The sequence below is a fragment of the Ovis canadensis genome, chromosome 18, assembly GCF_042477335.2.
Source record: "Ovis canadensis isolate MfBH-ARS-UI-01 breed Bighorn chromosome 18, ARS-UI_OviCan_v2, whole genome shotgun sequence".
In the NCBI taxonomy this organism is placed as follows: Eukaryota; Metazoa; Chordata; class Mammalia; order Artiodactyla; family Bovidae; genus Ovis; species Ovis canadensis.
Genome location: NC_091262.1, coordinates 62756851 through 62780885, shown reverse-complemented (window position 1 = coordinate 62780885; position 24035 = coordinate 62756851). Strand labels below are relative to the sequence as shown.

The 24035-nt window shown below is 41.2% G+C and overlaps 1 protein-coding gene across 38 annotated transcripts in view; it reads right to left on the bottom strand.

Moving 5' to 3' along the window:
- The window catches only part of MIA2 (MIA SH3 domain ER export factor 2), a 96129-nt gene that overhangs the window by 59876 nt on the left and 12218 nt on the right, over window positions 1–24035 (bottom strand). For 11 of the 38 annotated variants that reach the window (XR_011250217.1, XM_069559035.1, XM_069559037.1 and 8 more), the window contains exons 5-6: window positions 21065–21283; window positions 20860–20960 (exon numbers count right to left, since the gene is read on the bottom strand). Coding sequence is in view for 9 of the 38 variants with exons in the window: in XM_069559035.1 (XP_069415136.1) it covers window positions 20860–20960; window positions 21065–21283 (320 nt within the window). In the remaining 29 variants the exon portion in view is untranslated. Of the gene's footprint in view, window positions 1–12374; window positions 13320–13428; window positions 13539–14425; window positions 14583–20859; window positions 20961–21064; window positions 21284–24035 lie in introns of those variants that run through there. The other 27 variants (XM_069559051.1, XM_069559071.1, XM_069559082.1 and 24 more) reach the window with 18 other exon arrangements.

Genomic DNA, 24035 nt, shown 5'->3' with positions numbered 1-24035 from the left:
AACACAATGGAATGTTATCCATTCATAAAAAAGAATAAAATGTTGCTATTTGCAATATGAGTAATTAGCGAAATCAGCAAGACAAAGACACAGGACATTATCACTATATGCGGGATCTAAGAAATAAACTAATGCAACAAAACAGAAAGAGAATCAAGGTTATAAAGAACAAATCTGTGGTTACTAGTGGGGAGAGGGTAGGGGGAAGAGGCAAGATAAGGGGAGGCAGGTAAGAGTTACAAACTACTCTGCATAAAGTAAACGACAAGCGGAAGATATTAAGAAGAGGTGGCAAGAATACAACAGAAGAACTACACAAAAGACATCTTCATGAACCAGATAATCACCATGGTGTGATCACCCTCACTCACCTAGAGCCAGACATCCTGGAATGTGAAGTCAAGAGGGCCTTAGGAAGCATCACTACAAACAAAGCTAGTGGAGGTGATGGAATTCCAGTTCAGCTAATTTCAAATTCTGAAAGATGATGATGTGAAAGTGCAGCACTCAATATGTCAGCAAATCTGGAAAATTCATCAGTGGCCACACGACTGGAAAAGGTTAGTTTTCATTCCACTCCCAAAGAAACGCAATGCCAAAATTGCTCAAACTACTGCACAATTGCACTCATCTCACACGCTAGTAAGTGAAGTGAAGTGAAAGTCGCTCAGTCCTGTCTGACTCTTTGCGACCCCATGGACAGTAGCCAAACAGGCTCCTCCGTCCATGGGATTTTCCAGGCAAGAATACTGGAGTGGGTTGCCATTTAAAGTTGCTCAAAATTCTCCAAGCCAGGCTTCAGCAATACATGAACCGTGAACTTCCAGATGTTAAAACTGGTTTGTAAAAGGTGGGGGAACCAGAGATCAAATTGCCAGCATTCCCTGGATCATTGAAAAAGCAAGAGAGTTCCAGAAAAACATCTATTTCTGCTTTATTGACTATGCCAAAGCCTTTGACTGTGTGGACCACAATAAACTGTGGAAAATTCTTAAAGAGATGGGAATACCAGACCACCTGATCTGCCTTTTGAAAAACCTGTAGGCAGGTCAGGAAGCAACAGTTAACTGGACATGGAACAACAAACTGGTTCCAAATAGGTAAAGGAGTATGTCAAGCCTGTATACTGTCACCCTGCTTATTTAACTTTTATGGAGAGACATCATGAGAAATGCTGAGCTGGATGAAGCACAAGCTGGAATCAAGATTGCCAGGAGAAATATCAATAACCTCAGATATGCAGATGACACCACGCTTATGGCAGAAAGTGAAGAACTAAAGAGCCTCCTGATGAAAGTGAAAGAGGAGAGTGAAAAACCCAGCTTAAAACTCAACATTCAGAAAACTAAGATCATGGCATCTATTCTCATTCAGTTCAATTCAGTTCAGTTGCTCAGTCGTGTCCGACTCTTTGCGACCCCATGAATCGCAGCACGCCAGGCCTCCCTGTTCATCACCAACTCCCAGAGTTCACTCAGACTCGGGTCCATCGAGTCAGTGATGCAATCCAGCCATCTCATCCTCTGTCGTTCCCTTCTCCTACTGTCCCCAATCCCTCCCAGCATCAGAGTCTTTTCCAATGAGTCAACTCTTCGCATCAGGTGGCCAAAGTACTGGAGTTTCAGCTTCAGCATCATTCCTTCCAAAGAAATCCCAGGGTTGATCTCCTTCAGAATGGACTGGTTGGACCTCCTTGCAGTCCAAGGGACTCTCAAGAGTCTTCTCCAACACCACAGTTCAAAAGCATCAATTCTTCGGTGCTCAGCCTTCTTCACAGTCCAACTCTCACATCCATACATGATCACAGGAAAAACCATAGCCTTGACTAGACAGACCTTAGTCGGCAAAGTAACGTCTCTGCTTTTGAATATGCTATCTAGGTTGGTCATGATTTTTCTTCCAAGGAGTAAGCGTCTTTTAATTTCATGGCTGCAGTCACCATCTGCAGTGATTTTGGAGCCCCCCAAAATAAAGTCAGCCACTATTTCCACTGTTTCCCCATCTATTTCCCATGAAGTGATGGGACCAGATGCCATGATCTTCGTTTTCTAAATGTTGAGCTTTAAGCCAACTTTTTCACTCTCCTCTTTCACTTTCATCAAGAGGCTTTTGAGTTCCTCTTCACTTTCTGCCATAAGGGTGGTGTCATCTGCATATCTGAGGTTACTGATATTTCTCCCAGCAATCTTGATTCCAGCTTGTGTTTCTTCCAGTCCAGCGTTTCTCATGATGTACTCTGCATAGAAGTTAAATAAGCAGGGTGACAATATACAGCCTTGACATACTCCTTTTCCTATTTGGAACCAGTCTGTTGTTCCATATCCAGTTCTAACTGCTGCTTCCTGACCTGCATACAGATTTCTCAAGAGGCAGGTCAGGTGGTCTGGTATTCCCATCTCTTTCAGAATTTTCCACACTTTATTGTGATCCACACAGTCAAATGCTTTGGTATAGTCAATAAAGCAGAAATAGATCTTTTTCTGGAACTCTCTTGCTTTTTCCATGATCCAGTGGATGTTGGCAATTTGATCTCTGGTTCCTCTGCCTTTTCTAAAACCAGCTTGAACATCTGGAAGTTCACGGTTCACGTATTGCTGAAGGCTGGCTTGGAGAATTTTGAGCATTTCTTTACTAGCATGTGAGATGAGTGCAATTGTGCGGTAGTTTGAGCATTCTTTGGCATTGCCTTTCTTTGGGATTGGAATGAAAACTGATCTTTTCCAGTCCTGTGGCCACTGCTGAGTTTTCCGAATTTGCTGACATGTTGAGTGCAGCACTTTCACAGCATCATCTTTCAGGATTTGAAATAGCTCAACAGGACATTCCATCACCTCCACTAGCTCTGTTCATAGTTATGCTTTCTATGGCCCACTTGACTTCACATTTCAGGATGTCTGGCTCTAGATCAGTGTCATACCATCGTGATTATCTGGGTCGTGAAGATCTTTTTTGTACAGTTCTTCTGTGTATTCTTGCCACCTTTTCTTAATATCTTCTGCTTCTGTTAGGTCCATACCATTTCTGTCCTTTACCAAGCCCATGTTTGCATGAAATGTTCCCTTGGTGTCTCTAATTTTCTTGAAGAGATCTCTAGTCTTTCCCATTCTGTTCTTTTCCTCTATTTCTTTGCATTGATCGCTGAAGAAGGCTTTCTTATCTCTTCTTGCTATTGTGGAACTCTGCATTCAGATGCTTATATCGTTCCTTTTCTCCTTTGCTCTTTGCTTCTCTTCTTTTTACAGCAAAAACAGTACCCAGCTGTGGATGTGACTGGTGATAAAAGCAAGGTCCGATGCTGTAAAGAGCAATATTGCATAGGAACCTGGAATGTCAGGTCCATGAATCAAGGCAAATTGGAACAGCCATTTTGCCTTTTTGCATTTCTTTTCCATGGGGATGGTCTTGATCCCTGTCTCCTGTACAATGTCACGAACCTCATTCCATAGTTGATCAGGCATTCTACCTATCAGATCTAGGCCCTTGAATCTATTTCTCACTTGTACTGTATATATAATCATAAGGGAATTGATTTAGGTCATACCTGAATGGTCTAGCAGTTTTCCCTACTTTCTGCAATTTAAGTCTGAATTTGGTAATAAGGAGTTCATGATCTGAGCCACAGTCAGCTCCTGGTCTTGTTTTTGTTGACTGTATAGAGCTTCTCCATCTTTGGCCACATAGAATATAATCAATCTGATTTCGGTGTTGACCATCTGGTGATGTCCATGTGTAGAGTCTTCTCTTGTGTCGTTGGAAGACAGTGTTTGCAATGACCAATGCATTTTCTTGGCAAAACTCTATCAGTCTTTGCCTTGTTTCATTCCACATTCCAAGGCCAAATTTGCCTGTTACTCCAGGTGTTTCTTGACTTCCTACTTTTGCATTCTAGTCCCCTATAATGAAAAGGACATCTTTTTTGGGTGTTAGTTCTAAAAGGTCTTGTAGGTCTTCATAGAACCGTTCAATTTCAGCTTCTTCAGCATTACTGGTTGGGGCATAGACTTGGATTACTGTAATATTAAATGGTTTGTCTTGGAAACGAACAGAGATCATTCTGTCGTTTTTGAGATTGCATCCAAGTACTGCATTTCGGACTCTTTTGTTGACCATGATGGCTACTCCATTTCTTCTGAGGGATTCCTGCCCACAGGAGTAGATATAATGGTCATCTGAGTTAAATTCACCCATTCCGGTCCATTTTAGTTTGCTGATTCCTAGAATGTCGACGTTCACTCTTGCCATCTCTTGTTTGACCACTTCCAATTTGCCTTGATTCATGGACCTGACATTCCAGGTTCCTATGCAATATTGCTCTTTACAGCATCGGACCTTGCTTTTATCACCAGTCACATCCACAGCTGGGTACTGTTTTTGCTTTGGCTCCATCCCTTCATTCTTTCTGGAGTTATTTCTCCACTGATCTCCAGTAGCATGTTGGGCACCTACTGACCTGGGGAGTTCCTCTTTCAGTATCCTATCATTTTGGCTTTTCATACTGTTCATGGGGTTCTCAAGGCAAGAATACTGAAGTGGTTTGCCATTCCCTTCTCCAGAGGACCACATTCTGTCAGACCTCTCCACCATGACCCACCCGCCTTGGGTTGCCCCATGGGCTTGGCTTAGTTTCATTGATTTAAGACAAGGCTGTGGTCCTAGTGTGATTCGATTCACTAGTTTTCTGTGAGTATGGTTTCAGTGTGTCTGCCTTCTGATGCCCTCCTGCAACACCTACCATCTTACTTGCGTTTCTCTTACCTTGGGCATGGGGTATCTCTTCATGGCTGCTCCAGCAAAGCGCAGCCGCTGCTCCTTACCTTGGACGAGCGGTATCTCCTCACCGCCGCCCTTCCTGACTTTCAATGTGGGATAGCTTCTCGAGGCACTCCTGCGCCCGCGCAGCCACCGCTCCTTGGACGTGAGGTTGCTCCTCCCAGCCGCTGCCCCTGGCCTCAGGCGCGGGGTGACTCCTCTCAGCCGCCGCCCCTGACCTCGGCCAAGAGGAGTTACCCCACGTCCAAGGTCAGGGGCAGCAGCCGAGAGTGCCAGGCTGTGACGCCACAGGAACAGCCGAGAGGAGCTACCTAAGTCCGAGGTCAGGGGCGGTGGCCGGGAGGAGCTACCTCTCATCTGGTCTCATTACTCCATGGCAAATGGATGGGGAAACAGCGGAAACAGTGACAGACTTTATTTTGGGGGGCCCCAAATCACTGCAGATGGTGATTGCAGCCATGAAATTAAAAGATGCTTACTCCTTGGAAGGAAAGTTATGACCAACTTAGATAGCATATTCAAAAGCAGAGACATTACTTTGTCAACAACGGTCCGTCTAGTCAAGGCTATGGTTTTTCCAGTAGTCATTATGGATGTTGAGAGTTGGACTATAAAGAAAGCTGAGTGCTGAAGAATTGATGCTTTTGAACTGTGGTGTTGGAGAAGACTCTTGAGAGTCCCTTGGACTGCAAGGAGATCCAACCAGTCCATCCTAAAGCAGATCAGTCCTGGGTGTTCATTGGAAGGACTGATGCTATACTATATCCAATACTTTGGCCACCTGATGTGAAGAGCTAAATCACTGGAAAAGACCCTGATGCTAGGAAAGATTGAGGGCAGGAGGAGAAGGGCACAACAGAGGATGATATGGTTGGATGGCATCACCGACTCAATGGACATGGGTTTGGGTGGACTCCAGGAGTTGGTGATGGACAGGGAGGCCTGGCATGCTGTGCTTCATAGGGTCGCAAAGAGTCAGACACGACTGAGCAATAGAACTGAACTGAACTGAAACTACAAAGATATACTGCACAGGGAATATAGCCAATATTTTATAATAACTTTAAGTGGAATATAATCTATATAGGTTCTGAATCACTGTATTTTACACCTGAAACTAATATTATCAGTGAATCTCATCTCAATAAAAAAATTTATGGTCAGTTGGATTTTAACAGCAGTACCTATACAAAATCAATGAGGAGAGAGGATCTTTTCAACAAATGATTTTGGGACTAGTGAATATCCACTTGCAAACAAATTAAACGAAACCTATACTTTATATTACATATAAATATTAATTTAAAATATATCACAGACCAAAATGTAAGAGCTAAAACTCTTAGAAGGAAGCACTGACATAAATCTTTGTGACCTTATTTTAAGCAATCGTTTCCTGGATATGACACCAAAAGCATATAGCACCAACAGGAAAAAAAATAAACTAGATTTCATCAAAGTTTAAAACTTCGTGTTTCAAAGGTCACCATCAAAAAAGTGAAAATATAATCCACAGAATGGGAGAAAACATTTGCCAGTCATGTACCTGATGAGGAAGGTTCTAATATTGTGAATGTATAAAGAACTCTTATGACTTCAACTGTAAAAAGACAAATAATCCAATGTTTTAAATGGTTAAAAAAAAAAAACTGAATAGATATTTCTACAAAGAAGATAATGGTCAATAAGTACATGTGAGGTTGTTCAACATTATTAGTCATTAGATGACTGCAAATCAAAACCACAAGGTACCACTTTACACTGTTGTTAGTTGCTAAGTCACGTCCGACTCTTTTGTGACCCCATGGACTGTAGGACTGTAGCCCACCAGGCTCCTCTGCCCATAGGACTTCCTGGACAAGAATACTAGAGTGGGTTGCCATGCCCTCCTCCAGGGGATCTTCCCAACCAAGGGATCAAACCCACATCTCCTGCACTGCAGGCAGATTCTTTACCACTGAGCCACCAGGGATGCCCACACTCATCATTAGGGTGGTTGTATAGGAAGGAAAAAAACATATTGGAAAGAATGTGTGAAATTCAGCTCTCATAAACTGCAGGTAGGAATGCAAAATGGTACATCATCTGTGGAAAACAATTTGGCAGTTCTTCCAAAAGTTAAACATACAGTAAATATGACCCAGTAATTCCACTCCTAGCTATACACTCAAAAGAACTGAAAATATTCATTTAAAAAGCTTGTACATGAATTTCCACAGCAGCATAATTCATAACAATCAAAAAGCACAAACAACTCAAATATCCATTAAACTATGAACATTCAAAATGTTATATGTCTAGTGCAACATGGATGAATTTTGAAAGTGTGATAAGTAAATGAAGCCAGACACAAAAGGCCACATACTATATGATTTAATTTACATGAAATGTCCAGAATAGACAAATTCATAGGGATATAAAGTAGATTAGTGGTGGCCAAGGTATGAAGTAGGGGTTAAAGATGAGGTAGTAATTGAACAAAGTAGGGAAAAACCACTAGACCATTCAGATATGACCTAAATCAAATCCCTTACTATTATACAGTGGAAGTGACAAAGAATAAGAAGAGGTGGCAAGAATACACAGAAGAACTATACGAAAAAGATCTTCATGACCCAGATAATCATGATGGTGTGATCACTCACCTAGAGCCAGACATCCTAGAATGTGAAGTCAAGTGAGCCTTAGGAAGTATCACTATGAACAAAGCTAGTGATGGAATTCCAAATTTGATGAGCTATTTCAAATCCTAAAAGATGATGCTGTTAAAGTGCTGCACTCAATGTACCAGTCAATTTGGAAAACTCACCAGTGCCCATAGGACTGGAAAATGTCAGTTTTCATTCCAATCCCAAAGAAAGGCAAAGCCATGATGAAGATAGAAGCGAGGAACAATCTCGATTATGGTGAAGGTCAGTCGTGTCCGACTCTTTGCGAACCCATGGACTGAGGAGCCTGGTAGACAGTCCATGGGATTTTCCAGGCAAGAACACTGGAGTGGGTTGCCATTTCCTTCTCCAAGGGATTTTCCGGACCCAGGGATCAAACCTGGGTCTTCGGCATTGTAGGCAGACGCTTTACCGTCTGAGCTAAGAGCATTATTTCTTAAAAGAAACCGCAGAATTAGAATCCCAATTCCCTGACCAGGCTTAGATGTCCTTTCAAGCAACGCGAAGTTTCAGCACTTAAAAGGAACTGATTTCACAGGATCAGTCCTCAAGTTTCTCACAGTCCGGGAAACCACGTGTCATCAAAATAAATAACATGACCGAAAGGCTAATTCATTTTAGGAAACTCACCTTTCTAAAGTCCTGCTAAGCATAAGCAAATGCTCTCTTCACCTTCCGGATCTCCAGGTCTCCCTACACCACATCAGAACCCGCCCAAGCACCCTAGGAACCTAGCTACGGCCCTGGACACAAGCCGCAGCCCCCCGGCAGCTGAGAACTGGCTTCAGGACCTCCGACCACTGCGGCTCAGACCCCCAAAGTCTGCAGCTTCCTTCCCCGGGAGGCACCCGCGACCCCTGGGCCAGGTAACCCTGATCGCGCCTGGACTCACCCAGCGAAGCTTTGCCAGGACCAGCCCCAGGTACGGCTGAGGGGCACTCCCGGGCCCCGCCATAGCGCCAAGGCTGCTCTGGCAATCAGAGCCGTATCCAGGGCCTGCCCGAACCACAACAAACGAACAGAACACGCAGCGTTCGGTCCGGAACCCAAACCTACACCGGGCAACCGGATCAGACCACTGCGGAGCCGACTACGGGGGTGGCGGGGGGGGGGTGCTGGAGATGAATGGCGCTGCCGTGCCTCGAGCGTCCATGCTGACCACCCGGGGAGCTTCACCACCCACCCCAGGTTACGCTTTGCGTCCTTAAGATCCGAAGGTTCACATCCGCCCGCGCGAGTCTGCGATCTGCACTCTCCTTGCCACCAGTTTTCATTCTAATCCCAAAGAAAGGCAAAGCCAAAGAATGTTCAAATTACCGCACAATTGCATTCATCTCACACACTAGAGAAGTAATGCTCAAAATTTCCAAGCCAGGCTTCAACAGTACGTGAACCATGAACTTCCAGATGTTCAAGCTGGATTTAGAAAAGGCAGAGGAACCAGAGATCAAATTGCCAACATCTGCTGGATCATGGAAAAAGCAAGAGAGTTTCAGAAAAAGTCTATTTCTGCTTCATTGACTACAGCAAAGCCTTTGACTGTTTGGATCACAACAAACTGTGGAAAATTCTGAAAGAGATGGGAATACCAGACCACCTGACCTGCCTCTTGAGAAATCTGTATGCAGGTCAGGAAGCAGCAGTTAAAACTGGACATGGAACAACAGACTAATTTCAAATAGGGAAAGGAGTACCTCAAGGCTGTATGTTGTCACCCTGCTTATTTAACTTATAAGCATCATGAGAAATGCTGGGCTGGATGAAGCACAGGCTGGAATCAAGATTGCCAGGAGAAATATCAACAACCTCAGATATGCAGATGACACCACCCTTATGGCAGAAAGTGAAGAAGAACTAAAGAGCCTCTTGATGAAAGTGAAAGAGGAGAGTGAATAAGTTGGCTTAAAGCTCACATTCAGAAAACTAAGATCATGGCATCTGGTCTCATCACTTCAAGGCAAATAGATGGGGAAAAAATGAAAACAGCTAGAGATTTTATTTTTGGGGGTTCCAAAATCACTGCAGATGGTGATTGCAGCCATGAAATTAAAAGATGCTTGCTCCTTGGAAGAAAAGCTATGAACAACCTTGACAGCATATTAAAAAGCAGAGATACTATCAACAAAGGTCCATCTAGTTAAAGCTATGGCTTTTCCAGTAGTCACGTATGGTTGTGAGAGTTAGACTATAAAGAAAGCTGAGCACTGAAGAACTGATGCTTTTGAACTGTGGTGTTGGAGAAGACTCTTGAGAGTCCCTTGGACTGCAAGGAGATCCAACCAGTCCATCCTAAAGGAAATCAGTCTTGAATATTCATGGGAAGCACTGATGAAGCTGAAACTCCAGTACTTTGGCCAACTGATACAAAGAACGGACTCATCTGAAAAGACTCTGATGCTGGGAAAGATTGAAGGCAGGAGGAGAAGGGGATGACAGAGGATGACATGGTTGGATGGCATCACCGACTTGATGGACATGAGTTTGAGCAAGTTCCAGGAGTTGGTGATGGAAGGGAAGCCTGGCGTGCTGCAGTCCATGGGGTCGCAAAGAGTTGGACACAACTGAGTGAACTGAACTGAACTGAAGGGATGACGTGAGGCAAGAATTGGGACTGATTACTAATAAGGACAGGGTTTCTTTTTAGAATGATAAAAGTATTCCAAAATTGTGGTGATGGTTGCACAACGCAGTGAGCATACGCCAAAAAAAAATCACTGAATTCAGCATTAAAAATGGGTAAATTTTATGTTATCTGATTATATCTCAATAAATTATTTATCTAAAAAATTAAAGTAGAGCTGCTGCTAAGTCGCTTCAGTCGTGTCAGACTCTGTGTGACCCCATATACGGCAGCCTACCAGGCTCCTCCGTCCCTGGGATTCTCCAGGCAAGAACACTGGAGTGGGTTGCCATTTCCTTCTCCAATGGATGAAAGTAAAAAGTGAAAGTGAAGTCGCTCAGTCCAGTTCGATTCTTGGCGACCCCATCGACTGCAGCCTACCAAGCTTCTCCGTCCATGGGATTTTCCAGGCAAGAGTACTGGAGTGGGGTGCCATTGCCTTCTCTGAAAAGTAGAGCAATGTTGTGCAATCCTAGGCCCCAGGCTAGTTTCGTGAGAATAGTGTATTTAGCCAAAAAAAATCATCCAGGTGAAGATATTGTTCACACAGTAGAACAACTTGCACAAAATTTGGCTACCCACGTATTTCCCATTCAGTATCCTCTTCTCTGCTTCCCAGGTGTCTCAGTGGTAAAGAATCCGCCTACCAGTACAGGAGATGCAGGTTCAGTCCCTGAGCCGGGAAGATCATCTGGAGAAGGAAATGTAACCCACTCCAGTATTCTTAACCTGGGAAATCTGATGGACAGAGGAGCCTGGCAGCTTATAGTCTATAGCGTTACAAAGAGGCAGACACAACTGAGCACGAGCACACCCTCTTCTCTATCCTATAAGCCAAGTCTGTCACCTCTCCCTTCCACTGTGCTCCTTGTTTTGTTGTTCTTACATCTAACCTACATCCTTCTATCAGGAAGATCTATTTAACCCAAAAGTCTAACCACTGAAATACTTTGAAAGCTCTCCAGCACCTACGTCACTTGGAATCTACTTATGTCTCCAACAAGCATCACTGCTATTGCTCCCTGAGCCCGCTTTACCATGCTGTTTTCATTGCTTGCTTAGGCTATTCACTCAGTCTGCAGAGGCTTTCATAATCACTCAAGAAAATGTGCTCTCTCCCACCCCTCAATTTCCTCAGCACTTTGTATGTATGCTTCAGTAAGCACTTTCTCCATTTCTACCTTGTACTGTTTCTGTCTTCTCTCCCTTAACTGACAGGATGACAGCAGTGGCCCAGACTATGTCTTAGTCTATTTAGACTCTCCATATAACTATCATCTGTATTTACATTTATACATATACAGACACTAGACACACTAATGAATAACTGAATACCAAGGCAACAGAACTGTTTAATTTACATAATAAGAAACAAAAAATTGTAACTGCCCCAATATTTAAAGGGGCTTTTGACATTTCTAAAGCAAATAGTTTTTTTAAAAAAAATACGGTGACATAAATGCCCCTAAACATGTCAACAAAGACACTTGTAAACAGTTACTGAGAAAAATCCCGGCAACCTGATTATAAACTGAACCTTAAAAAACGAAAAAGAAATTGTGAACACTGGGAGCTCAATATCTCCAGATCTTGACGTTAACACGACCGTTTACATTAACAAGATAGAAAGAAGCGACGAACAATCTCGCTTATGGTGAAGTCACTCAGTCGTGTCCGACTCTTTGCGACCCCATGGACTGTAGCCTACCAGGCTCCTCAATCCATGGGATTTTCCAGGCAAGAACACTGGAGTGGGTTGCCATTTCCTTCTCCAGGGGATCTTCCTGACCCAGGGATCAAACCTGGGTCTTCGGCATTGTAGGCAGACGCTTAACCGTCTGAGCTAAGAGCATTATTTCTTAAAAGAAACCGCAGAATTAGAATCCCAATTCCCTGACCAGGCTTAGATGTCCTTTCAAGCAACGTGAAGTTTCAGCACTTAAAAGGAACTGACTTCACAGGATCAGTCCTCAAGTTTCTCACAGTCGGGGAAACCACGTGTCATCAAAATAAACAACATGACCGAAAGGCTAATTCATTTTAGGAAACTCACCTTTCTAAAGTCCTGCTAAGCATAAGCAAATGCTCTCTTCACCTTCCGGATCTCCAGGTCTCCCTACACCACATCAGAACCCGCCCAAGCACCCTAGGAACCTAGCTACTGCCCTGGACACAGGCCGCAGCTCGCCGGCAGCTGAGAACTGGCTTCAGGACCTCCGACCACTGCGGCTCAGACCCCCAAAGTCTGCAGCTTCCTTCCCCGGGAGGCACCCGCGACCCCTGGGCCAAGTAACCCTGATCGCGCCTGGACTCACCCAGCGAAGCTTTGCCAGGACCAGCCCCAGGTACGGCTGAGGGGCACTCCCGGGCCCCGCCATAGCGCCAAGGCTGCTCTGGCAATCAGAGCCGTATCCAGGGCCTGCCCGAACCACAACAAATGAACAGAACACGCAGCGTTCGGTCCGGAACCCAAACCTGCACCGGGCAACCGGATCAGACCACTGCGGAGCCGGCTACGGGGGGGTGGGGGGGGGACTGGAGATGAATGGCGCTGCCGTGCCTCGAGCGTCCATGCTGACCACCCGGGGAGCTTCGCCACCCACCCCAAGTTACGCTTTGCGTCCCTAAGATCCGAAGGTTCAAACCCGCCCGCGCGAGTCTGCGATCTGCACTCTCCTTGCCACCCTACCCCGCGGTTTGGTTTCGGCCAGGCCGCGGCGGGGAGGCGGGGTCGCGGGGGACTCAGTTAATTTCCCTTCCTTCTTCGCGCGAGGTTCGTAGACGTGTCCCTGTGTTTCTCTCTTAAAGGGGCCGGCCCTCTACCTAGAAAGGCTACCCATCCTTGGAAATCGAGGTGCTCGGGGCTGAGAGAGAAGGATTCGGCCTCCGGCGCTGAGTTGTAGCGCGAGCCGCAGACATCCCCAGCGAAGGTCAACACCACGGCCCAGAAATCCCCACCATCGGGCTGGCGGCTGCTAGACTTCTCCCGGAGGCCCCTCCGGGTCGCCCGGCTGGGTGAGCGCGACGCGCCTCTGCCCGGCTGCCGGCGCCTGGCCCAAGCCCAGCCCGCAACGCTTTCATCTCGCAGCCCTGCGAGAGCCTGCTGTCCGCACCCCACAGAAGCCTTGATGGCGTCGTACCCCGGGGAAGCCCGCCGGCCCAGGGAAACCGGCCGCCGTCTTCATTCCAGTCACAAAATGGCTTGCGGGGCCCGGGCCTCTGCGTCCTGCCAACCATGTCCGGACTTTGGACAGGAAGGCGCTTTGGGTCAGCTGTGATCTGGGCAAAGTTTAACCTCTCCCACGCAAGAGAATATCTATCGGGCTTTCGGTGCCCAGCGGAGGGTTCCAGGGGCTTACTCACTTTTACCTGAGTTACCTGGGCACTTGCTGTACAAAACGCTTAAAACTCCATGAGCTCCTAGTTACCCAGACGCCAAATCAAACCCGTATGAACCTCAGCTGGCCCGCGTGTTCTCTGAAAAGGGGAGCTAAAAGTAGCACCTTGCCCTCTAAATTTAGGACCCTATATTTAGGTCTGTTGAATAAAATGCCCAGGGATGGACCTGTTCTTAGAGATCTCTGCATTTTCCAACTGAAGTCCTCGTTGAAGCAACCAGAAAAGGAAGGAACGGGTATGTCTTCCTTAACAAATCACCTGAGAGAACTCAGCAGTTGAACAATATGTTAGTTCCTTAGAAAACTTCCCTAATGTCAAGGTCCAGCAGCAACAAAAGCATTGTGCCATAAAGAATCCAAAAATGGTCCAATTCACGGTGGAAGATTTTCGGAACCAAAAATGCCGCCTAGATTTTCGGAACCCTCATTTGCCACATCAGCCTAAGGAGTTTCAGGAACTACCAGTAGCAAAGAACAGCAGAAATTGCTTAATAATTCTCCATATTTAAGGTATTACACAACCTTCATATGTGTTGGACAGTATATACTCTAAACTATGTGTATAGCTTATTAAGTCAAACAGAAGCCAAACTCAAATTCTGTCTTTAAAATTTAAAAGAATCTTAGAACAAAGTATGCCTCAAAACATTGTATTACTGAATGAAAATTCTTCAGTAAATCTGAACATTTTCCGTGAATTCCAGAATTACTTTCAGCTTTCAGGACTTATTTACAACCTAAAACATTTTTTTTAAGTCCCTTTGCTCTCCCAGAGACAGTCTGTGCTCTTTTCTAATTTAACAATAATTAACATTACAAATAGTAAAAATGTAGATCAGGGACAAAAGGATAAATGAAATTTTTTAAAAATCTACAAACTTCCCCATGGCAAAAACAGTAAACCTTAAACTCAATGCCAGATCCAAACCTAATTTCTGTACGCACTTAATAGTCATGTTGAAACTTACCTCTTCCTCTAGATCTTTCAGTTCCATTTTTTAAAAAGTTCATGTTAAAATATTCTAAAATGTAAGTACAATTCTAATAAGTACCTCATATCTTTGAGAAAGATTTCAGGTGCTAATACATCCTGCACTTTTCTGTTTCTACAATGACTGTGATCCTGTTTTGACACTTGTGTGGTAAAGGGGTGCTATAGGTGGACTTGTGACTACCAACCCATAATCTAATTTCATGGACAAAACTCCTTGTCAATTTTTGTCTTTAAATATCATGCAAGTACTACTCTCTTAAAATCTACAATTGAAAAGAGAAATCCTGGATTAGGTAACTGATAAAAATAAAACTTTTAACATATAGAGTATATGATTTTTTACCATATTTACATTCAAAGTTTGTTCTCCTTAAGTAGATATGGGATTTTGCCACTTATATAGGCCTACCTAAAAGGAAATGGAGAGCATACGCAGTTAGTGTCTGTGACAGCTACAAGAACCCATACAAGAGCATTGGAAACATGCTAACCAGTAAACTTTGTCCACAATCCAGAAACTGATTTCCCTTATAAAGGGCCCTGTTGCTAAACTATAAATACTAGTTACTCCCTTTTAATTAAACAGCCAGTGTCACTGGATATAAGATCTAGTCTTTCAAAAGAAAGTCAAACATGCTGAGCCACATCCTCATTCTCTAATGATGTAAGAGTTTGTACTCAAAAGGTGTTAAATCAGGAGCTACCTGTTGAACAAGAGTTGGGTAATTTCCATTGTTTATTCCATATATAAATGAAGCATTCTAGTTAAGAATATATAAATGTTAGAGCTCAAAGAGCCTCTTCAATTTTAAAATAAAGTTGATAAAAGTGGTGTTGATTCCTATTAATTTTTTTAAACGCTTTTTTTTTTTTTTTTACAAAATCTAACTGAACTTATCATCAAATAGAAACAATTTAGGTGAGAAAAAAAGGAAACCCTTTCACCTAAATTTATGGGTGCTTATTAGACACATTAAGATTGTTGAAATTCCTGGTCTGACAGGAACTCTTCAGAATATTTAGTCCAAACATTATGAACTTAAAGCCATATAGAGGCCAAACAGTTGAAATAAGTGTAGGGAAATGAAAAATGCTTGTCTACTCAATACAAGCACTATTCAGCTTGAACTTCTTGTTTCTGTAGAAGAAAGGGAGACTATTACAGTCTTCTACTTTTTCAACAGAATGCAGAAATCCAGATTTTTGTATGAATGCACATTTTAAATGCAGGCAACTGATTCATGTTTTACACAAAGCTCAAGCCAGTCTATGATGTGCCAAGCCTGTCATATAATCTCTGATATTAGAGTTTTAAATTGAGACTTCCCCGGAGAATAAGTGACTTTCCAGGGTCACAAGATAATTAATACATTTAAAGTCAATATTTTCATGTCTAAAGAATTTCAAACAAGATGTTCATATAAAATGTATTTGACAAAATGTACTGAGTCCACAAAAGTAAGCGTACTTTGCACAACATACATTAAATAAGCACTTAACTATATATGAAAGGTTAATATGGTATAGCAATAAATTATTTTTTTAATTTAGTAACTTCACTGGTATAATTTATGGGGAGATGACAAGTAAGGGCTATGTCAGTAGGACATACTAATAGGTAGAATTAAATACGCAGTTGAAAGTTATAACTATTTTAGACACTACATCATCATTAGTTTTTATTCTCTCCTATGCTAGAGCAGATTTCTAAGTAATGTTTTTAACCAACGTCTTCAACACCAAATCATACTGAGTAAATTAATCATTTCTCTGAGCTTATTTACTAGGTAATGTCAACTCTCCGGAACCCACAAAAGAAAGTGAGGAGGAAGCCTCTGAAAGCAAAACAAGTTGTGTCATTAAGCCTAGTTTTCACAAATACTCTTACAGTCAGTGGCACCTAGTCACCTTAGCTAGAAATCTGATAAATTTTCCTATGTTTTCCATTTTCTCCTTGCTACTTTCAATCAATCACTAAATCCAGTGAATTCTATCTGCAAAAGATCTAACTAGTTTGTTCTTCCAATCATTTTAATAACCACTATCAGATACTTGCTGCTGCTAAGTCACATCAGTCGTGCCCGACTCTGTGTGACCCCATAGACAGCAGCCCACCAGGCTCCACTGTCCCTGGGATTCTCCAAGCAAGAACCCTGGAGTGGGTTGTCGTTTCCTTCTCCAATGCATGAAAGCGGAAAGTGAAAATTGAAAGTGAAGTCGTTCAGTCGTGTCTGACTCTCAGATACTTAGTCAGAGGTTAAAAAATATGGCTAATAGGCCAAACTCAACCCACAGAACATTTTGTCTGACCTGCATGGTATTTTTTTTTAGTCTGAATATTTGCCAGCAATTAAAAATTGGGAGATTTCAAGCTTCCCTGGTGGCTCAGTGGTAAAGAATCCACCTGCCATTTTTCACAGAACTAGAACAAAAAAATCTCACAATCCATATGGAAACACAAAAAAATAGCCAAAGCAATTGTGAGAAAGAAGAATGCAGCTAGAGGAATCAACTTTCCTGACTTCAGACTATATTACAAAGCTATAGTCATCAAGAAGACAGTATGATACTGGCACAAAAACAGAAATATAGACCAATGGAAGAAGATAAAAAGCCCAGAGATAAACCCATGCACCTTATTTTTAACAAAGGAAGCAAAAATACACAATGGGGCAAAGATAGCTTCTTCAATAAGTGGTGCTGGGAAAACTGGACACCTAAACGTAAAAGAATGAAAGTAGAACACTTCCTCACACCATCTTAAGTCTCTTCAGTCATGTTCGATTCTTTGAGACCCCAAGGACTATAGCCCACCAGGCTCCTCTGCCCATGGGGATATTCCAGGCAAGAATACTGGAGTGAGTTGCCTGCACCCTCCTCCAGGGGATCTTTCCTGACCAAGGGACTGAACCCACATCCGTAATACCATACACAAAGATAAACTCAAAATGGATTAAAGACCTAAATGTAAGACCAAAAACTATAATATTCTTAGAGGAAAACATAGGCAGAACAGTCTATGACATAAATCACAGCAAGATCCTCTATGACCCACATCCTAGAGTAGAGGAAATAAAAACAAAAATAAACGTGGGACCTAATTAAACTTAAAAAGTTCACATAGCAAAGGAAACTATAAACAAGGTGAAAAGACACCCCTCAGAATGAGAGAAAATAATAGCAAATGAAACAACTGACAAAGGATTCCTTTCCAAAATAAACAAGCAGCTCATATAAGTAAATATCAGAAAAACAGCCCAATCAAAAAGTAAGGAAGACCTAAATAGACATTTCTCCAAAGAAGACATACAGATGACTAACAAACCATGAAAAGATGCTCAACATCGCTCAATATTAGAGAAATGCAAATCAAACCTATAAGATATCACCTCACACGAGTCAGAATGGCTGTCATTAAAATGTCTACAAACAAATGCTGGAGAAGGTGTAGAGCAAACAGAACCCTCTTACATTGCTGGTGGGAATGTAAATTGATACAGTCATGATGGAAGAGAGGGTGGAGATTGTTTAAAAAAAAAAAAAACTGGGAATAAAAACCTCCATGTGTGTGCTTGCTAAGTTGCTTTAGTTGTGTCCAAGTCTGCAACCCTATGGACTATAGCCCACCAGGCCCCTCTGTCTATTGGATTTCCCAGGCAAGAGAACTGGAGTGAGTTGCCATTCCCTTCTCCAAAACCATCATATGACTCAGCAATCCCACTACTAGGTATATACACTGAGGAAACCGAAATTGAAAAAGACACGTGTACCCCAATGTTCACTGCAGTACTATTTACAATAGCTAGGACATGGAAGCAACCTAGATGTCCATCATCAGATGAACGTATAAAGAAGCCATGGTACATATATACAATAGAAGATTACTCAACCATAAAAAGGAGCACATTTGAGTCAGTTCTAATAAGACAGATGAACCTAGAGCCTATTACACAGAGAGCAGTAAATCAGAAAAAGAAAAGCAAATATCATATACTAACACATATATATGGAATCTATAAAGATAGTGCTGATAAAATTATTTGCAGGACAGCAATGGAAACACAGACTTAAAGAACAGACTTATGGACACAGTGCAGGGAAGGAAGGAGAGGGTGGGATGTATGGAGAGAATAACATGGAAACATACATTACAATATATAAAATAGATAGCTAATAATAATTTGCTATCTGACTCAGGGAACTCAGACCAGGACTCTGTAACAACCTAGAGGGGTGGGATAGGGAGGGAGGTGGGAGGGAGGTTCAAGAGGGAGGGGACACATGTATACCTATTGCCAACTCTTGTTGATGTTTGGCAGAAACCAACACAATGCTGTAAAGTAATTATGCTGCAACTAAAAATAAATCAATTTAAAAAAAAAAAAGAATCCACCTGCCAATGCAGGAGACACAGTTTCAATCCCTGTTCAGAGAAGATCCTACATGCCGAAGAGCAACTAAGCCCGAGTGCAACAACTACTGAGCCCCTGCTCTAGGGCCCTCAAGTCACAACACTGAGCCCGTGTACTGTAACTACTGAAGCCCCTGCACCCTGGAGCCGGTGCTCCTTAACAGGAGGAGCCACTGCAATGAGAAGCCCTTGCACCACAACTGGAGAGTACCCCTCATTGAAACTAGAAAAAGCCTGTGCAGCAACGGAGACCCAACAAAGCCATAAATAAATAAACATTTTTTAAAATTATTTTTAAAAAACAGGTTCTTTTTTAAAAATGGGAGATTTCACACACACAAAATCTATTTCACACAACAAATTCTATTTCTTGAAATATCAGAAGATCTGGGGAAAAAAAAAACTGAAGAACTTATATCCTTTGGAGAAGGCATACACTCTCTAGCTAGCTACAGTTCTCTCCTTTACCTGTGCTTCACTCATTTCATTTGAGTTTATAAACCCTAATTTAGACCTTTACAATCTATTTCCTGAATTCAAGTGATAACTTCTTGATTGGGCTCCCTTCCTCTGGTCTTCAGTCAATTCTTACTAATATTGACAATGTTGATTGACAGACTTCAGACATGAAACTTTTTCACTTTACTTAAAGCAATTATCCTCCAATTAAAAATAAATTTAAAAAATAGTGCCCCGTTATTGAAAAGAGAGTTCAACTTCCTATCACAAATGCAAAGCTAACCTTCCTCTTTAATCCCAGTATTCAGCTTCAATCCCAATATTCAATCAGACTGAATTATTTATAAATTGCTTATAAATTTATTGCTTGTAAATTCAATCAGACTGAATTACTTAGAAATGCCAGAATTTCTCCCACTTCTGTACTTTTAAAAATGCACTCTCAACCTAGAATGTTCATCCATTCTTGCCTGGCTAACTCCTTCTCTTTCTTCAAGATCAGCTCAAGTAAGATCTCTTCTGGGACATTTTCCCAGGCTCCTCCTCCCTACTCTCTCTACCTACCATTTCCAGTCAGTCTACCAGGCAGCTCCTCCTGTGTATCAGTAGCATGCTGTGGCCATTACAGCACGTACAATTATTGCTTTTTTTACTGTGTCCAACTAGAATGAACTCCTTGAAGGTAACCACTGTTAAGTTTCATCTTAAAATGTAAATGAGAAGATACAAGTGCTTCCTCAATTATTTCTATAACAGCAGTAAATGAGAAAAGGAACAAACACTTATGTGCCAAATATTACCGCTAGATCCTTTTGTAATATTTCATTTACAATAAATGAGATAGAATTTAATAGAAGTTACAATAAATGAAAAAGCAGACAGATTTTAGAATTTTAGTTACGACTTGGTTAAATTTTGAAGTACTAGTTGTTTTTGCAAGATTCTCACATTACATCATTTTGAGGTCACAGCTGTCATTCAAATATTAATAATTTCCTTAAGATTAAATTTCAGTTAATATTATTTCTGAGTTAAATCTTAGTATGATTTCCTCTGATTTAGAAAAAGGAGAAGGAAAAAACTCTAATGCTCAAGATTAACAAAGCTTAAGGAAAGGTTTTTAAAAATATCTTTAAGAACATCCATGCAACAAAATATTCATATAAGGGAAAAGCTTCATATAAGATTTTATGCAAAGAGAAATATTATGCATCAATAATATTTACATAGGGAGGATTTACTCAAACATAATTTTCAGCTATTCCTATATTTAGTATAATAGGTAAAATTATTGGGTGGTGCTAGTGGTAAAGAACCCACCTGCCAATGCAAGAGACATAGAAATTCAGGTTTGATCCCTTGGTCAGGAAGATCCCCTGGAGAAGGAAATGGCAACCTACTCCAATATTCTTGCCTACATCATCCCATGATGTAGACCTGGCAGGTTGCAGTTTATGGCCTCGCAAAGAGTCAGACACAACTGACTCAACTTAGCACACACATAAAAGTATTGGAAAATATCTAAAAGGTCAACTTACCCTTTCTATCAGAATTACAATTGGTGAAAATGCAGAATTCAGGAAATCATAGACATCAATTTGAAATAAATATTCCAGAAGCTGAGGCCAAGAAGCGTCTTCTGTCAAATTATAAATTAAAATGTTAATACTTGATAAGATACAAATTTTGAGTTTAATTTCTTCCTTAATTGCTGTATTAGAGAATAAATAACTTGTTTCTTACCTTTCATAGCAATGTAATTTTGAGAAGATAAAAAGTAATCAGTTAAAAGGATCTGACTGTTTGACAGGGTATTTTCCATAGATGTGTCCATTTCCACCTGAGTAGGCCTTTCAGTGTCTAGTGATATTTTTAACTTTTCATCACTATTTTCAGAAGATAGAGTTTTGAAATGAGCTTCTTCATGAATTCTCATAGGAAACTCTATTTCAGAGTCCATATCTGCAAATAGAGAGAAATGTTTAGGGTTTTTAATAATGTTTACTTTGTTGTAGGCTTCCTATTTTTTTCTAGGCAGGTCATCCGTTGAATCTTTGTGGGCATTGTGATACTTCATTATGGAAAGAATTCATTGAAACAGATTTATCGTCTGTATTAGTTCCTACTGCAGATATAAATTAACACACACTTAATGGCTTAAACAACACAAATATATTTCTGGAAATCAGAAATCCTAAAACCAAGGCTTTGGCAGGGCTCTATTCCTTTTGGAGGTCTAGAGGAGAATTCATTTCCTTTTTCTACCTTCTGGAGACCATCTGCATCCTTTAGCTCATGGCCCTGTGCTGCTAACTGCTGCTAAGTCGCTTCAGTCGTGTCTGATTCTGTGCAACCCCAGAGACGGCAGCCCACCAGGCTCCTCTGTCCCTGGGATTCTCCAGGCAAGAACACTGGAGTGGGTTGCCATTTCCTTCTCCAACATGAAAGTGAAAAGTGCAAGTAAAGTCGCTCAGTCGTGTCCGACTCTTAGCGACCCCATGGACTGCAGCCTACCAGGCTCCTCTGTCCATGGGATTTTCCAGGCAAGAGTACTGGAGTGGGGTGCCATTGCCATATGAAGATATATATACATATATATATATGCACATCTCAAGAAAATTCACTTTAAAAAGGATTGTTGTCATTGTTGTTTAGTCACTAAGTTGTGTCCAACTTTTGTGATCCCATGGAATGTAGCCCCCCAGGCTCCTCTGTCCATGGGATTTTCCAGGCAAGACTATTGGAGCAGATTGCCATTTCCTTCTTCAGGGGCTCTTCAGAACCCAGGGAGTACCCGACATGCATTGGCAAGCAGATTCTTTACCACTTATCTATCTGGGAAGCCCTTAAAAAGGACTACCCTTCTCCAAAATTAAGAAAAAAATTTAATTAGAAATATATGTGTTATAATTGTCCACATTTGTAATGTTGCACCATATATTTATGTGCATGCCATGTCACACAGCCATCAATTCAATTTTCAAATATAGTTTAAACTGATCACTTGATTCAATGAACTAATCAAACAGGATTAAAATAAATGTTCTAATTAATCCTAGCCTGAGGTATAGTAGTCAAGTAAATTGTGGGATTTATTTCTCAGTTACTCTTTAAGACAAGGATAGAAAAGTATCATTGCAGTCCTGAAAAACAATGTTAAACAATAGTCCTAACTGAATTATTCAATATCTAACTTCGCTCTTTGACTTATGAACGTAACATATCACTTTCATGCTGTCACTTACTTAGTCACCATCGTTTAAAAGATGAAAGTCCCAAGTGAGCAAACAGATACCTGTAATTTAATAATGCCACATGTGGACTTTAAAATTTAAAATGAACAATCAATTCAGGAGTTTGAATATAATTGGACTATTGTAAATACAGGACTCAAATAGTGATCTACAATGATGTTTGATGGCATAAGAGGAAAAAAAGACTTATTCAACAATTAATTTCACAAAATTTATGTGTTCCTAGATTGATTCTTTTTAAAATATTTTCTTATACTGCACTTGAAGTAAGTATATGTAAAAAAATGAAAACTTCCTATATTATTTTCATATTTAATTATACTTCTGAGGTATTATTTTTACATTACTTAAACATAAGCCTTAGGATTTACATTAGAAGCCAAAGCAATCTTGAAATTGAAGAATACTGAATCTTGGAAAAGAAGAATAGAGCTTGAGTAATCATACTACCTGACTTCAGCCTATACTACAGAGCTACAATCTTGAAAACAGTATGATACTGAAACAAAAATAGACACATGGATCAATGGAATAGTCTAGAGAGCCCAGAAATAGGCCGACACACTTATGGTCAATTAATCTACAACAAAGGAGATAAGGATATACAATATAGAAAAGATAGTTTCTTCAAAAAGTGGTACAGGGAAAACTAGACAGCAACATGTAAAAGAATGAAATTAGAACATTCTCTAATACCATACACAAAAAATTTTAAAACCTAACTATAAGACTGGATACTATAAAATTCCTGGAGGAAAACAATGGTAGAACACTTTTTGATATAAATCACAGCAATATTTTGGGCAATCTGTTTCCTAGAGTAAAGAAAACAAAACCAAAAATAAATGGGACCTAATTAAACTAAAAATCTTTGCACAGAAAAGAAACCATAAACAAAACAAAAAGATAACCTATGAAGTGGGAGAAAATATTTGCAAATGATGCGATGGACAAGGGATTGATTTCCAAAATATACAAACAGCTCATACAGGTCAATTTCAAAAAAGCAAACAACTCAATCAAAACTGAGTGGAAGACCTAAACAGATGTTTCTTCAAAGAAGACATCCAGATGGCTAAGAAGAAGCACATCGCTAATTATTAGAGAAATGTAAATCAAACCTACAGTGAGGTATCACACCAGCCAGAATGGCCATCATCAAAAAGTCGACGAACAATGAATACTGAAAAGGGTGTGGAGGAAAGGAAAGCCTTCTGTACTTTGGTGGGAACATAAACTGGTGCAGCCACTAGGGAGAACAGCATGGAGGTCCCTTAAAAAACTAAAAATAGAACTTCCGTAGGATCCAACAACCCCACACTTGGCCATATACTGGGAGAAAAGTATAATTTGAAAACATGCATGCATTATTTACAATAGCTAAGACATGGAAGTAATCTAAATGTCTATCAACAGATGAACAGAAAAAGAAGATTGTATGTATTTAATACATACAATGG